Source organism: Sander vitreus, chromosome 20 (assembly GCF_031162955.1).
Source record: "Sander vitreus isolate 19-12246 chromosome 20, sanVit1, whole genome shotgun sequence".
NCBI lineage: Eukaryota > Metazoa > Chordata > Actinopteri > Perciformes > Percidae > Sander > Sander vitreus.
This window is the reverse complement of record NC_135874.1, coordinates 25871290-25887416: the sequence shown is the minus strand read 5'-3', so window position 1 is coordinate 25887416 and position 16127 is coordinate 25871290. Positions and strand designations below refer to the sequence as shown.

The window sequence follows — 16127 nt, the reverse complement described above, 5'->3', positions numbered from 1 at the left end:
TTTTCCGCACCACTAGAGGTTTCTGCCACTAAATGCTTGCTCTTGGGGGAATTACTGGAATTGTTGGGTCTTTTTAAATTATGGAGTGTGGTCTAGACCTACTCTTTTTGTAAAGTATATCAAGATAACTCTTGTTAGGGCCCGTGCGCCAACATCGGCAAAGGCCCTATTGGAACTGAAGGAATTATTATTCTTTTTCCCGGCAAATGAATTGCCTTTTTGAGGGGCTTAACATATTCAAAAACTCACCAAAATTGGCGGTCGCATCAAGTCTGGTAAAAAATGTACGTATTTTAAGGGTTTAGGCAAATAGGCACAAAAAAATGGCTCGCTAGCGCCCCCTACAAAGTTAAAAGAAATTGAGCCCCTGCAGTGCGTTTAACGTAGACTCCCGAAACTTGGTAAACATATGAAGCATGTCAAGACGTACAAAAAAAGTCATTAGAGCCATACCCTAAACCCAACAGGAAGTCCGCCATTTTGATTTCAAAGTTCGAAATTAGTGCGATTTTGGCCATTTCCACATGTCGTACTTTAACGAACTACTCCTAGAGATTTCATCCAATCACCTTCAAATTTTGTCTGTGCCATCTTAAGACATTAAAGATGAAAAGTTGTTAAAAGAAAAACTTTTTGTCATAGGGCGTGGCCGTGGCGGGGCGACCATTTTGTGCGTTTCGCCGCTGAAACAGGAAGTGGGTGTTACTCGAGTGTACATTGTTCAACTGGCCCGAAACCTTTCAGGATTCATAAGAGTCCAACTCTGAGGACATTTACTGGACAAAATTTACTCAAAGTCATAGCGCCCCCTAGTGGCAACAGGAAGTAGGCCTTAAAGTCAAGGTGCTATACTTTAACGAACTCCTCCTAAAGATTTCATCCAATGGACTTCAAATTTGGTCTGTACCATCTCAACACCTTAAAGATGAAAAGTTATTAAAAGAAAAACTTTTTGTCAAACAGTGTGGGCGTGGCATGGCGGCCATTTTGAGTGTTTAGCGATGAACAAAGAAGTTGTTGTAACTTGAGTGTACGTTGTCGTATCTGCCCGAAATTTCTCACGATTGACAAGGGTCCAGGCCTGAGGACATCTACAGGCCAAAATGAACTTTTGGTCATAGTGCCCCCCGCTGGCAACAGGAAATGCGCCTTATATGACAAACATCATCCGATTTACATGAAACTTATAATGTGTGGTCTACATGTGATACTGAACCGCCCCCCTATACTTTAACCATGCCCCCTTTTTCAGGCCACACCCCCTTTCATAACATTTGAACCGTTTAAGGTAGAGTATTATGTGAGGTATCATTGAACTCAGCAGAGACTTCCGTCTTCACTGGTGATGGTTTGACCTGCCACCTAAGCTTTAACCACGTCCCCTTTTATAACTAATGGCCCGTTTGATGTAGACCCTTGTGTGAGGTATCATTGAACTCAGCAGAGACTTCCTTCTTCATTGGTGATGGTTTGGCCCGCCCCCTATGTTTAAGCCACGCCCCCTTTCATACATGCTGACCCATCTAAGGTAGAGTCTTGTGTGAGGTATCACTAAAGTCAGCAGAGAGTTCCTTTTTAATTGGTGATGGTTTGACCCGCCCCTTATGCTTTAGCCACGCCTCTTTTCACAGCTAATGAACTGTATGACGTACAGTCTTGTGTGAGGTATCGTTTAACTCAGCAGGGAGTTCCCTTGTCATTGTTGACGATTTGTGTGTCGTGCAAATGCACGGTCGCAAGGAGCGGCGCACGCCAGTAACCCCGATGCGCGCAGAGGCGCGAGGGCCCGTCCATTGCTGCTTGCAGCTTTAATTATGCTTTGATACTATAAATTAAATTGTATTGAATTAATTACCTATTTTATTTATTTTCTGAGCTGATGGATTTGTTGAAGGCACACTGAATTGCCATTCCTGGAGCCTTTTTCTTTAAACCAAGAGTGCCATCTATGGGCTCAGAAAATAAAGAAAATGATTCATTAAGCTTCATGAGGCTTCATTTGGACATCACTACTGAGCGGTGAACTGTGAATAGAAGCTATAACAACACATTACCCATTAAGTTCACGTATGTGGCAGTTAACACTCAAGCTGAACTGACAGGCACTGAGATTTGCACGAGACAGTTAACAACACAGACAAAGAGTACAAGCAAAAATACATACATATTACATGGACACTGGAATAAGATTTCACCTAAAAAATGTATGGCCTGTTTTTGAAATAATGGCATCAGCAGAGGTTTGCAAATGTTTTATTCAGTATGGCATGCATATAATGAATAAGGCTCTACGGGCTCCTTGGCAATCCAGCCTTGAATTGTAATCAGTGGGTAAAACAGAACCAGAGTACCTTGGGCATATTGGTGGTATGCAGTGTTACTTTGCCAAAATTATTATTCAACATATAGCATAGCTTTTTACAGAAAATATTCACATGTAATCCCCAATGTAATCATTAATAGTTTCATAGGTAACTGTAAATTAATCACACATTGTACCCCAGTAACTGTAAAAGATTACAGAACCTTATTTTGTAATTAAATCATGTAACGCCTTTACATGTAAATAGTTACTCCCACACAGGAAAAACTGGAGAGTATTTTTTCCAGAGTAACTATTATTTTCCTATAGGGAATACTATTGAATCATTCTGGAGTGTAAATATAACCTGCAGCCACTAGAGCATGACCACACCCACTAACGTTCCTTAAGTTTCGATTCTGCCGCCATTACAGTCTTTCGCGTACTTGGAAAGAGCGGACTGAGCTGAGGAACTTGCAGAACAGAAGAGATTCATAGAAGACCTTTTCCTAATTTCATTTTGGCATGAAATGCTAGGTAACTCTAAGTTTATTATTATTATTGGTTAACTTAATGTGTGTAAGGTAATATTGTTGAGCAACATTAGCATTGCAGTGTAATGTTAGGCTAGCTAGCTTACTGAACTGTTCGACATTAGCTAGTCAGATGCTAACGTTAGCTTTTTAATAACATTACACTAGCTAGCGATAGCTACTTTCGGCGGTTTATGGGCAGTATTAATGCCAAGTGAATCGGTGCAACGTTGGTATTACGTTCTCTACAGAACAGTAACGTTAGTAGTTATTAGCTATTAGCAGCTGCAGTAGCTAGCAGACATTGACAGCAGGTAACGTTAAAACATGTTTTACTCTTTAAAGAGAGCCTTAGTTTACAGTTAAGGGAGGTGAAATTTGGTTGATGCAACACAAGTTTTACTCGAAATAGAATCTTAGTTTTTAATCGTAGTTTTTTAGTTTTTTTGTTTTTTTTAGTAAAGTTTGGTCATGCAACACTTGTGTTTTACTCTGAACGGAGTCGGACAGTTTTTTAGAAGTTTGATTGACGCGACAGTCTTGAGTTTTCAGTTAGGGCGGACAGTTTTTAGTAAAGTTTGGTCATGCAACACTTGGAACAGTTTATTTTAAAAGTTTGGTTGATTTAACACAAGTAACAGAGTCTTGGTTTTTCTGTTAGGCGGGGCAGTTTTTAGGTGAAGTTTAGTAATGCTACACGTGTGTTTTACTCTGAACAGAGTCAGACAGTTTTTTTTTCAAGTTTGGTTGATTTAACACATGTAACGTTAACATAGTCTACGTTAACCATTAGGCACAGTTTTTAGGTGACGTTTGGTAATGCAATATGCATGTTTTACTCGGAACAGAATCGGAAAGTATTTTTAGAAGTTAGGTTGATTTAACACATGCAACAGTCTACGTTTAAGGGTGAAGTTTTGTCATGCAACACGTGTGTTTTACTCTGAACAGAATCGGACAGTTTCTTTTAAAAGTTAGGTTGATTCAACACATGTTACAGAGTCTACATTGTGAGGCAGACAGTTTTTAGGTGAAGTTTCGTCATGCAACACGTGTTTTACTCTGAACAGAGCACTGCACTGGGTTGACTGCTAAAACTAACTTTAGCCGGGCTTGACATTAGCACTTTATGCTTTGAAAACGGGATAACGGAACCAAGTAGCATAACGGAAGCAATTGGCGTTTACATACGTAGCTACCTTACGTAGCTAAGGTTCAACTAATTGTAACAGTCATCCTATTGCAGTCCTCCTATTTTTGTTATTTGAAATGTTCCTTTGTTATAATAGTTCATTACAGTGGAGGTGTAACATTACTCCATGCATATGTTTGCTGTTTGCATACTATGGTATTATTAATTGTTCATTTGAAAACGTTTTTCTTTCCATCAAAGATGCAGGCTCTACGAGTGAAGTACAGAGATCACCAGAAGTACAATTGTTTTGAGATGGTTTGCGGTGAGTGAAAATATTACTAATTTCGCACAGTAACCTTTGGAACAATCTGGGTCAATTTATTCTTTGCACAACTGAAAGGTGCTTTTCCCTGCATGCCTTTCCTAGTCAGTATTGGGGTTTCGTTGTATCAATATGCCACTCAGTCGCGGAGATAAAAAAAATAAACTGAGTTGAGCGCAGAGTGGAGCAGCGCAGCACGAAAGAAAAGAAAAAAGAGCAGAGCGGGGGTAGAGGAAATATGCAGTACAGCCCCGTAGTCGCGGCCGCCTCCCAGCATATGAGATTGTTGATGATATCCATAATCAAGCAAAAGAATCCCTGAAGGAGTGTCTGTCTTTACAGGAGCCTATCAAAAGTGACATTGAGTGTAAAATTGATCAGTGTTTTGAAAAAATGGAAAACCCTTTTGGTGTATTAAATTCTGAAACTAAGAGAAGGCAGTATTTTGCAGAGAAGTGGAGAAGGGTAGACCCAGTTGAATACGTTCTTGGTACAAGATTTGATACACTGCGCAATCGGACTACTGAAGCCTATGATCAGGTTGTTGTTACTGATAAATTTGTTTATATCCCAATTTTGAAAACATTACAGTTTATTTACAACCACCTTAATATAAAGGAGATGATGCAGACGGATTTTAGTTCAAGAGAAAATCTTCTTAATGACTTGTGCGATGGAGATCTTTTCAAGAATCGTGCTCTATTTTCAAAACAGAAGCATGCAATTCAGATTCAGCTTTTCTATGATGATTTTGAAACTGCAAATCTTTTAGGATCAAAACGGGGAATACACAAATTGGGAGCAATCTATTTCACCTTGCGAAATTTTTCTCTAAAGTACAACTCAAGTCTGAATAATATTCATTTGGTCGCTTTATTTCATGCTCAAGACATTAAAACATATGGCTTTTCTAAAATACTTGATCCAATTGTGCAGGATATTAAAATATTGGAGAAGGATGGAATAAGGGTTCCCTTGTATGATCAGCCACTGTATGGAACTATTGTTGAAGTTACAGGTGACAACCTTGGACTTCACTGTTTATTTGGTTTTGTTGAGTCTTTCAGTGCCAGATATTGTTGCCGCTTTTGTCTTGCTGAGAAAGAGGACTTTCAGACCGAATTTATTGAAGATTCACCCAAGATAGTTATGCGAACTCAAGCACTTCATGCAGAACACTGCCAAAAAATGGAGGCAAATCCCAGTCTTCCCCATGTGATGGGTGTTAAACGTTCTTGCGTTCTAAACTCCTTGCAGTACTTCAATACGTGTGAAAACTTTGCTGTTGATATTATGCATGATATCCTGGAGGGAGTGGCACAATACAAAATTAAACTGCTTATACTACACTTGATAGAGAAGTACACAACATCAAAGGAAATAGACAGGAGAATAAAGAGCTTTAACTATGGTTACATGGAGCAAAACAATAAATCTCCTGCAGTGAAGTTAAGAGAGGACTCAAATGACTTGGGGTTAAATGCCATCCAATCTTGGTGTTTACTTCGCAATCTACCACTAATCTTTGGAGACTTGGTTTGTCCCAATGATCAGCACTGATATCTGCTACTGCTGTTGCTTCAAACTGTTAACATTATATTTTCTCCAATGTTATCAAAGGGTATTACTATTTTTTTGAAAACACTTGAACGCAGAACACCACCGGTTAATCAAGCGTTTCTTTCCAAACAAGAGGCTGCTACCGAAGCATCATTTGGTGCATTACCCTACATGTATTCTTAAAAGTGGACCAATTTTGCATAGCTGGTGCATGCGCTATGAGGCAAAGCATAATTTCTTTAAAAACAATTGAAAAGCTTTAAAAATGTAACTAAAACATGCAGACAATAGCATACAGTTGGCAGACATTTGACCCCAATAGAGTAATGATGGGTCCAGGTAAAATAATTTCTTTAAATGTGATGGAATGGGGCTGTGAGATAGCTGAGACTCTTCAGGTACCAATTGACACCAAGGTTTTAAATGTTAGATGGGCCAAACACCATGGAAATGTGTATCGTTCAGGTTTAGTTGTCTGTCTTAAAGTCAATTGTGAGATGCCAGTTTTTCACAAAATCCACCATGTTGTTATTAAAGATGAGAGGTTACTGTTGGTTACTTTTGCCCTACAAACGGTATGTCTTGATGTAGTCAATGTCAAAGAGCTTTTTCGGTCACAAAGCATTTGATGTACAGACGTCATACAGTTGTGGTGATTCAAGTTTGTTTATTGTCCAATACTGTTTCCTGTGATATAAAAAAAGAATCTGCGGAGTAACCTCTTTAAAGCCCAGATGTACAGGATTTTACGATGTCTTTATTTACATGTTAAGGATTTTTCCTGTGATAAAGAAGTCTGCACAGTAAGATATTTATATATATATATTAATATATGAATATATTGCCTTTATTTTTATTTACATGTATTAAGGGTGAACCGAGGCCAAATATTTCTTGATGTTAAACTGTAAACATCAAATCTTTTGATTCTTGCATCTTAAAAGGAAAAGAACAAAGTGTACTTTGCTCAATAAAATGACACGTGAAATCCTATGTTGAGTAAAATACCACGCTATACTGAGTACAAACAATTCTATGTACTTTCTATACTGAGTAAAAACAATTCTATGTTGAGTAAAAAACAATCATATTGTGTAAAATGGCAGGAGTTGTTTTCATTTCATTCTACATAGAGTAAATTGTCATCATGTTGAGTTAAATATGAACACTGAATAGAGTAGAAATAACTCTGAATATCTATGTCTAACTCTATTTAGACTGGGACCAAATGTTCTATTTTTTAGAGTAACATTTTATTCTATTTCAGTAAAATTTACTCTGACGATTTCACTGTGCAGACACAGGTGATGTGGCGGCGAAAAGCATGTAGCAGCCACGTCAGGGGGGAAATCTAGTTGATATGCTTTAGTTTTCAAATTCATGAATGCTCTTTTGCAGGGTAAAATTCAGTAACATGCATTTGAAAATCAGTGGTGACATTTGATGCAATACAACTTGTAAGTTATGTATCACTACCACCTAGTGACTGGATTGTAAAGAATAGGAGGACACACACACACACGCAATATACTGTGCTGTGCCTAATCCAACTTGAGTATTAAAATGTGGGGGAAATACAGCAGCACACTGGGGTAAGGTTTCCATAGAGATTTGACTGAAATCCTGTAGTCGGTCTTTAGTCAGATTCATTTGGTTCAGTAGCACTGCTTGGTTCACCGGTGCCAGGCCCAGGTGGTCTCTTTTATGTTCTGTGGTGCAGCGTCAGGATGGTTGTGTGTCACAGCAGCCGGGTTACTCACAGATATGAAGATGTTGAGCAGGTTTTCCAGCGTGGGGAGCTGTGGAATAAGCTTCTGGACCACTTTACTGAAAGCCTCGAATATGGAGTGATCGTATATACTGGTTAAATAGATGCTGTAGAAATCAGAGAAACATTTGAATCAGAATATATTTCAATAACAACCTACTGTATGTATTGATTGTTCTTAGGAGAAAAAAAAAACAGTCACCAATCAAAATATTAGCATTTCAAGGTGATCCCACACATTTCTAAAAAACATTACAGACCCAACATTAAAGTTCCTGTAGAAAATGTAAGTAGAGGCCTACCGAGCATATTCAGCTACTACAGTCTGCGGTAGAAATCATCTTTTTTAGGGCTGGCTTTCTTCTGAAAATGTCCGATACTAGTGCAGATATCACAGCTAACTTTTAGTACCGATATCAAAACAATTTAGTGAAACCTTACTTTGAGGAATATAGATATATTTTTCTACAAAACTCTTGTTTTTTTTAAAAAGACAAACGTCTCACATGTCTCTAAGCACAAGCAACTGCACAAGAACTGTGCCTGAAAATGGCAACATTAAGATTTAAATCAGTGCTAGACAGATACTCTATGGGCTGTTTCTTTCATTCCCAAAAAAGTTCAGAGGTTCAATAGCCAGCCCTGATCTACTTTTCTCGTAATTTCTTAATGTCTCTAGCGCAGCGATTATCAAGGTGGTATTAAAAAACCAATTGGAGTCTTTGAGTTCTGGTGACTCTGCAGCAATATCAAGTTAAATTACTAAAACTACAAATAATTTACCCAAAGAAATTGTGGAAATTACTACTTTTTGCCTAAGTTACATCATCCCCAGGTACCGTACAAAACAATGTTCACTAAATATAAATCAATATTTAACATGTCTGAGCCTATGTGGGTTTCAAGGTCTAAAAAACATCAAATGTGGGTCAGGTGAGTTAGTTTGTCAGTTTCCATGGCATGACAATATCAAAGAACACTGACTTAAAAGACTGTGAAGATGTATGACTCTATATACAATTTTAAAATCTAGGCCTACTTTTATTACAATCTGTACAATCCATACAAATTGTGAAACCAAAATCAGTCCAAAAGCTGCAGGTAAGGTAAAGCCCACCTCAGGTGTATTCTTTCCAGGCCTGCATCTGCCAGGTCATCGTTGGCTCGTTTGTGAATGTCCCTCTGCTTCTCGATCTTATGGTCGTCTGACAGGCCGTCCACTTTGTGAATGAACACCTCGAAGTTGATCTCTGGGTTGACTTTGTAGGCCCGGGTCACTGTGAGGTGCAGTCTACTCAGAGCCTCCACATAGTCGTCCTATCACGACGAAGACAAAAGATTCACACAACTTACCTTTTAATATCATCTACGGTGCAGATTTGGAGTTTGAACGACAGAAGTTTTCTTGGTAAATGTCAGTGCTCAGCTTCAATCGGCAATGTTATAAACAACCGACAAAGCCAAAATCTTGGTGTAGTCATGGACTCAGACCTGAAGCCACATTAAGACAGTTACAATGTCAACCATGAGAATATATCAAGGGTTAAAGGACTTAGGGCTCAGTAGGATTTCGAAAAACTTGTCTCCCTAAAAAAATCAATCAGACAGCTGCAGCTCACTAAGGCTACATTTACATTGCTACGGGGTTTTTTAAGCGGAGTTTTGAGCCAAAAGCCAACTCCGTGCACACAAGTTGTTTTAGCTCCAGTAGAAGAACTAATCTCTGTTTAAACTAACACGGCCAAACCTCAAAACTCATCAACATTCTCGTACGCTGGGCATGTGCGTGCCGGGGTAAACAGGAGGCAGCATGTATACTCCGCCCGTTGCGGTTGGTTGCCATGGTAACGTTAGTAACTTAGTCTCCAAGAATGAGACGTCATGACCAAATCAGGCGCAAAACACTGGCCGTCAGTGTCGGTGTTGCCAAAAGTCTCCATTTGCGACCGTTGAGACTGCAACACAACCCCGGAGATTCCAAACCAAAACGAGTCAGAAGTGTTTCCAAATGTCTCCGGTTTAGAGGCTCTGAAACGCCAGAGCAGGGGGAATGGAAGGTGTATACGTAGCAAAAAGTATTTGTTTTTAAACCAAAATATAGCAATGTAAATGATGCCTAAGACCAAGAAAGTGGATCACATCACTCCAGTTCTGAAGTGTTCACACAGGCTTCCTGACCCTCAAAGACTTGATTTCAAAATACTTATTTTGGTTCTTTGGTTTATTTCTGATCTGCTGCCACTTTATGAACCACCCAGTCCTGTCAGTGGTCTGGGACAGCTCTGCTTCCTGTCCACAGAGTCAGAACTAAACAGGGAGAAGCAGCGTTCAGTTTTTATGCTCCACATCTCTGGAACAAACTGAAAACCAGAAAACTGCAGGTCTGCTGCAACTCTCGGTTCTTTTAAATCAAGGCTGAAGACTTCTCTGTTTGATGTTGCCTTTCTTAAATTAATTGTTCATTTCTTACACTGCATTTGAACTTTTTCTGGTATTTCATATCTGTCTTATTCTATTTTAGCGGTTTTAACTTAACTGCTCTTTTATATTTTATGTAAATCACTTTGAATGGCCTTGTTCCTGAAATGTGCTATACAAATAAAGCTGCCTTGGGTTCTTGTATCTCAGATTTATTGTATCTGTGTCAGCACATAAGGAACAAGAAATGTTCCTTATGTGCTGCTTAAGTATGTTTATAATGCATTATCTAGGTGGATCTGTGGGCTGACCTGTGAGTCGATGACAAAGATTAGCGCCCCGGTGCCTCTGAAGATCATTTCATAGTCAAAGGTGGGGTCGAAGAAGTCGATCTGGCCGGGGAAGTCCCAGATCTGGAAGCTGACGAAGGAGCTGCTGGAGACGTCCTCTCTGCAGATCTTATTGGTGCTCTCCAGGAACAGGGTCTCATTGGGCGACATTTTATGGAAAACCACCTTCTGGATGGAGGACTTCCCGCTCCTCCTCAGGCCCATCAACAGTATACGAGGCTTGACCTCTCCGTTCAGAGAATCGCTGAAGCCCAACACTACACAACAGCAAGGGAACAGAGGCACTAAGTTAGGGAACCGCTTAGAACAACACAAGTTTTAAAGATTGCTTCAACGCAGAGTAATTATATGGCAGAGTAGTCCTCAAATAATGTAACGGTTATATGCCTTAGATTAGGGCTGCATGATATGAGGAAAATATCTAACTGCAATTATTTTTGACTGATATTGCGATTGTGACATGGTTCACTGTATTGGAGCGAATTCTCTTTTTTGTATCATTATTCTTATTTTGACTGAAAAATATTAACATAAAAAATAATTAAAAAGTGTGATTTTTGCGAGGATCTGTACCAAACTGTGATTTGGATATTGCATTACTCCGTATTGCGATTTCGATAAAATTGCGATTAATCGTGCAGCCCTACCTTGGATTAAAAACCAACAACTAAAAACTCAAAATCAAACAGCCACTGAGGTACCGAGGGAATGAATCTTACACAGGGAATAAAAAACGTTTATTGTCCAGGCAAGGATGGTGTTTTTGGGGGTTTATTTCTCCAGTTTTTGGCAAGCAAACAACAAAAGAACAATGGCGTCTCTTTTGCCCTGGTAAAAAACCATAAGCCCTCCCTAGAGCTGTAATCGTGTTTCAAGTACAAGTACATTTTGATTGACAGCTTTTTAAAAGCCTGAACCCGTCTACAGCCCGACATTATTCAAATGTGCGCACGCACACAGCTCTTTTGCCTTTTGTCAAGAATGAGTCATTTATACATTTTTTAACATCACTTATTCAAGACTAATGTAGGCTATCCATTTTCGCGCTAATCGAAAAAACATCCCCTGACCGCTCATTTACCGCGCAACCCGAAGCACAAGCTTGAGCCTGTGTAAAATTATAGAAATTAAGACAAGGCAAAGATCTTCAGCTCTAGCCCTCCCCGGTGTCTACCTGGTAATATCCCTGCTCACCCATATTCGTAACTTCACCTGGTGGCTCAGGCTAAGTAGTTCCTTCAAAACAAAACCACTAACAGGTACTTAAAGTAACAAAAATACTGTACCAGATATGAATGTCATAGTCAAACTTATTCAGCTGTATAATTCAAACAAAAACAACAACTATTAAATATATAAATATAATAACAATAGTTATGACAATGTGATTAAATACCGGCAATATTATCGGCAAAAAAACTATTTCCACTGAAGTTGCTCCGTTTCCTAGCGGATCTGTTGACAAATCCACTTTCACTTTCAGTCATGCGTGTTGCTGCTGTACGTAGTCCTGATGTAAACACATCAACACATCCCAAATTCATTATGAAATGACGCATCTATAATCATATTAATAACACCGGTATTATCGTGAACAATACACTATGGCTCACCCTCGCTACTCAGCCTATGATGGCAGTTTTCTGCGGCTCTGTGGGGGCTTTAAGTCACACGGGAACTACGGGACGGTTGGGTTTAGGAAAGGGTCGTGGGTGGGCGTACGGTTCCGTGACACGCAGGAAGAACGGGTCGGAAAGAAAAAAACGACTATAGCAAGTGTGACAAGTAGGACGCGAACCCCGGTCTCCTGGGTGAAAGTCCTGTGTTTGGCCCATCCACCACCCCAACCAACTTCCGTACGCGGAAATTCACCCTTACATACTACTCGCTAAATCCTATCGAACTGCTGCTCTCCCCGGTGCGTTACACAAACACGCTGAAAGACGCCTTTTCCGCTGACAGCCACTGTCCAAAAGTCCTTATTTTATGAGAACGGGTTGCATGAAGACATTCATGTCTGAACTACTGTTAGCAATGTGGCACCAACGTGCATTGAGCTCACGCATCGTACACGGGAGGGGTAGAGTACGCACAGCGGGGCAAGTGGACCGCGAGGCAGTGATTGGTGGGTGTTTTTACTAGTCTGGCTATCACCAGACCAAGCTCAATCTTTTAAGATTGAACTTTAGTCTGCTGTGTATTTTCTACTGCACAAGAGGCGTGCTCAACGGGCATAGTTCAAATGACTCTGTACGCAATTGGATAGTCCTTCAACCAATCAGACCAACCATCCGGGTCACGCACTTTGCTAAGCCGGTCGGTAGTAAGACAAACACATCCTTCTTTTGTGGGAATTGCTCCAGGGCAAGTTTCTGTTCTGTTTTCAGAGAAAACTTGCCTTTTGAAATCTTTTAAAACAGCGGCATCAACGGGCTGCTGCTCTTCGGTGGCCGCCATGTTGAATGTAAACAAAAAGCTGCTTGCCGTCGCTTCTCTATCGTCATCGTGTTTAAACCCGCCAATAGCGCGGCAGGTGGATAAGCCAGTTTGTGATTGGTCCCCGCAGATTTGTAACGGAAGCAGGATATATAAACGTACAGGTTTCCAGCCTGAGCTGCAGGGGAGAAATCAAACCGCCGGCTGATCAGGCTGGGTTTAACCAGTCTAAGTTTTTACAGGATCACAGCAGCAACAGATGAAGGATATTTTTTGTTTGTTTTTTAGAACCCATAAGGTATTTATTGCTGTCGGGTTGTGAAGACAATTTCAAACAATATATATAAAAAGTGAATATTTGAAATAAATACCAACCCTGCCTTTAAATCCTTTAGCAAAGTGAATTACTGTGAATTCAAACACTGAGAATTTGTATAATGAGAGCTAGGAGGATGGCGTGTGAAAACAATGATGCAACAGCGGAAAGCCTCTTTACCCACGTTAAGTAAAATAAATATCAAAAGAACTTCCAATTTCTCTTCTTGCACAAAATCTATTTATTTTAAAAGTTTGTCTAAATGTCTATTTTCAAAAACATTCAAGGCCTTGATGGGCCCCTTAAATTCACCCACTTTCAAGGATTTCAAGGGACACCCCGTATAACGGGGCCGTGGCTGAAGCAGCAAACTGCATCTTAATGCAAGAACAAAAATGCAATTTTGGCACCATAATAATAATTGATATATATAAATGACACGCTGACAAATGCATGCATCACAAAATGTGAAATACCTTCCATTAACAAGGGTATCTGCTCCACTACAATATTTGCAGACACCCTATAATCTCGTGAACTATATGCTCTTACAAATAAACTACCAAGTATGTAACTACTAAACTAAGTATTATAAAGGAAACCTTGGGAAGTACTGCATTGTACTCTCGCATGTCAAAGTTCAATTTCTGACAGATTAAGATTTTTGCACACAAAACCCATGAGGAGTTCATAAAATGTTTTGTTATATATTAAACCACAGGTTCAGGTTACTCAATTTGTTGCGCTGTTAAGGGGCATCCATGACACACAGTTTCAGACACCACAGACAAAATATGATGGGACAATACCAATGAAAACACTTAAAACTGACCACCGTAAAATCTAAAAACCAATGAATGAATAAACTAGTACCGCTTGTATTAGGGGGATTCATCATTCATTATTAGGGGATTCATCAATTAGCTAGGACAATTATTAAGGATATTAGCTTCACATAAATTAACTAAATTAGCCCTCATGTTGTCTTCGGGTCAAATTTGACCCATTTTCAAGGTTTTTTTGGTATGGTCAAAAATTTGTGAAAAAGAGACAAAATCAATGAAAAAACAACTTCAAAAACACCGGAGGAAAGCGTCAAAAACATTGAAAAAGTGACAAAATGTAGGAGAAAAGTTGTCGAAAATAGCGCCAGAAATGTCGATATTGAAAATAGTGATCAAAAACGTAAAAAACAAACAAACACAAAAACCTCATAAAAAAAACTTTGTAAAGAGCAAAAGGAGATAGGGAAAAAACGTTTTTCGTGGTCAAAGGGAAGACAACACAAGGGTTAGGAGGACCAGTTTTGACAATTGAGTTAATTGTTAATTCGTAAACTTACAAATTGAAAACAAATGGTCCACAAAAATGTGTCACATTGTCCCTGAACAATGCAATATGAACAACGCAATATACTTATGGTGCTGTGTATAGACATCCGTTAGCGAACGCTGCCACCTAGTGGATATGATGCTGCTCAACTATCCAACCAGTCACATACTGTACATCCAACAAGACTACAGCAGATACAACTACAACAATACAACTGACCTGAACTTTACATCCTACGCTCATTTAGAATTTTGGAACATGTGAGCAAATGAACTGAAAACTCAACGAAACTAAGTAAAAAGATATGAAATAAATGAATTAAACCACTTCACTGAAGACCAGTCAGAAATAAACAGTGGCTGGTGCATTCAGTTAAGCACACATTTCTTGACCCGTTTTCAAAATATCTATATCAGAAATATGGGTTTCTTTTTAACTACCTTTTGATTACCCAAAAATAACATGGATGATTCTATATAACGCGCTTCGCAAGTACAACAAAATATCAGATCTCTACTTTCATTGAATTGTAGGGTGTTTTATTTCATTTTTTAGCATTTGAAAAAAAAAAATGGAAATGTTTCTAAACAGTATCCCGACTGAATGTTGACATATACCCTTCTGTGATTATCCTTCCTTTAATATTAGTTTAAATAATTCATAATTTCTGCTTTTGTAACTCAAGAAGTAGGTATAATTTTCTATAAATGAGGTTTATTGACCATGAATGCCAAAAATAAGTGTAAAACTAGTGGTGATAAGTTGGTGTTAGTGGTGTTACATGGTAGTGAAAAGAAGCGTTAAACGTCAAAAAAGCGGCAAAAACACTTTTAAAAAAGCGTCAAAAGTGTTAAAAAAGACTAAAACGTCAGAAAAAGTGTTGATTTTCAGTTTTCAACCGGCAAGCGCATGGTTGAATGGAAGACAACACAAGGGTTAAGAAGACATTCACAGGCGAAAGGCTTGCTCTCTGTGCTGTGACAATGTCCCCTGCTGTGTAGTAATACATATCCTCGCGCTGTTGCAAACACCAGCGTCTGTACACAGACCCAGCGACCTCCTGGAAAACTGCCCACTCTGCTCCAAAAGATACAGCACTAGGCTAGTTACTAGGCTTATTATTCAGCTTTTCCATGCAGCATAAACCGCCACAGGTTGGTCTCATCCAGAGTAAAATTATTAGAAATGATTCTGCCACCAGACCTTCAAATAAGTGTGCCTATTTATAACCCTGAGATAATATATTCTAAACACACATCAACACACACTAAAGGGATAGAAGCATACATTTCTCATGACTTTTACTTTGATGAGATAAAACATTAAATGTTTGGTGAATATCAGAATTTCAGAAACACTTTATTGATCCCCGGGGCCAGGGGGAATATGGGTTTTGTTACATTTGCTCCATTCTAAAGTAGAAATATAAATAGATAAATTATGAGAACAAATAGAAATAAGAAATAAAACAGAATAATTTAAAATGTAGAATAATATGTAAACATCTGTACATTCTACTATAATATATATTGCAACTCTATATATCCAAAAATAGTAAGAAGTACGAAATAAACCGAAAAATAAAAATATGTACATTTGGTCAATCAAACACAACGTGGAAAATGATACATATAATTATGCTAACAATGTTCCTA

At 38.9% G+C, this 16127-nt stretch overlaps 1 protein-coding gene across 3 annotated transcripts in view; it reads right to left on the bottom strand.

The window, feature by feature from the left end:
- The window catches only part of rragd (ras-related GTP binding D), a 41510-nt gene that overhangs the window by 23314 nt on the left and 2069 nt on the right, over positions 1–16127 (bottom strand). For all 3 annotated transcript variants that reach the window (XM_078277567.1, XM_078277568.1, XM_078277569.1), the window contains exons 2-4: positions 10350–10645; positions 8738–8937; positions 7613–7727 (exon numbers count right to left, since the gene is read on the bottom strand). In XM_078277567.1, coding sequence (XP_078133693.1) covers positions 7613–7727; positions 8738–8937; positions 10350–10645 — 611 coding nt within the window. The remainder of the gene's footprint in view (positions 1–7612; positions 7728–8737; positions 8938–10349; positions 10646–16127) is intronic.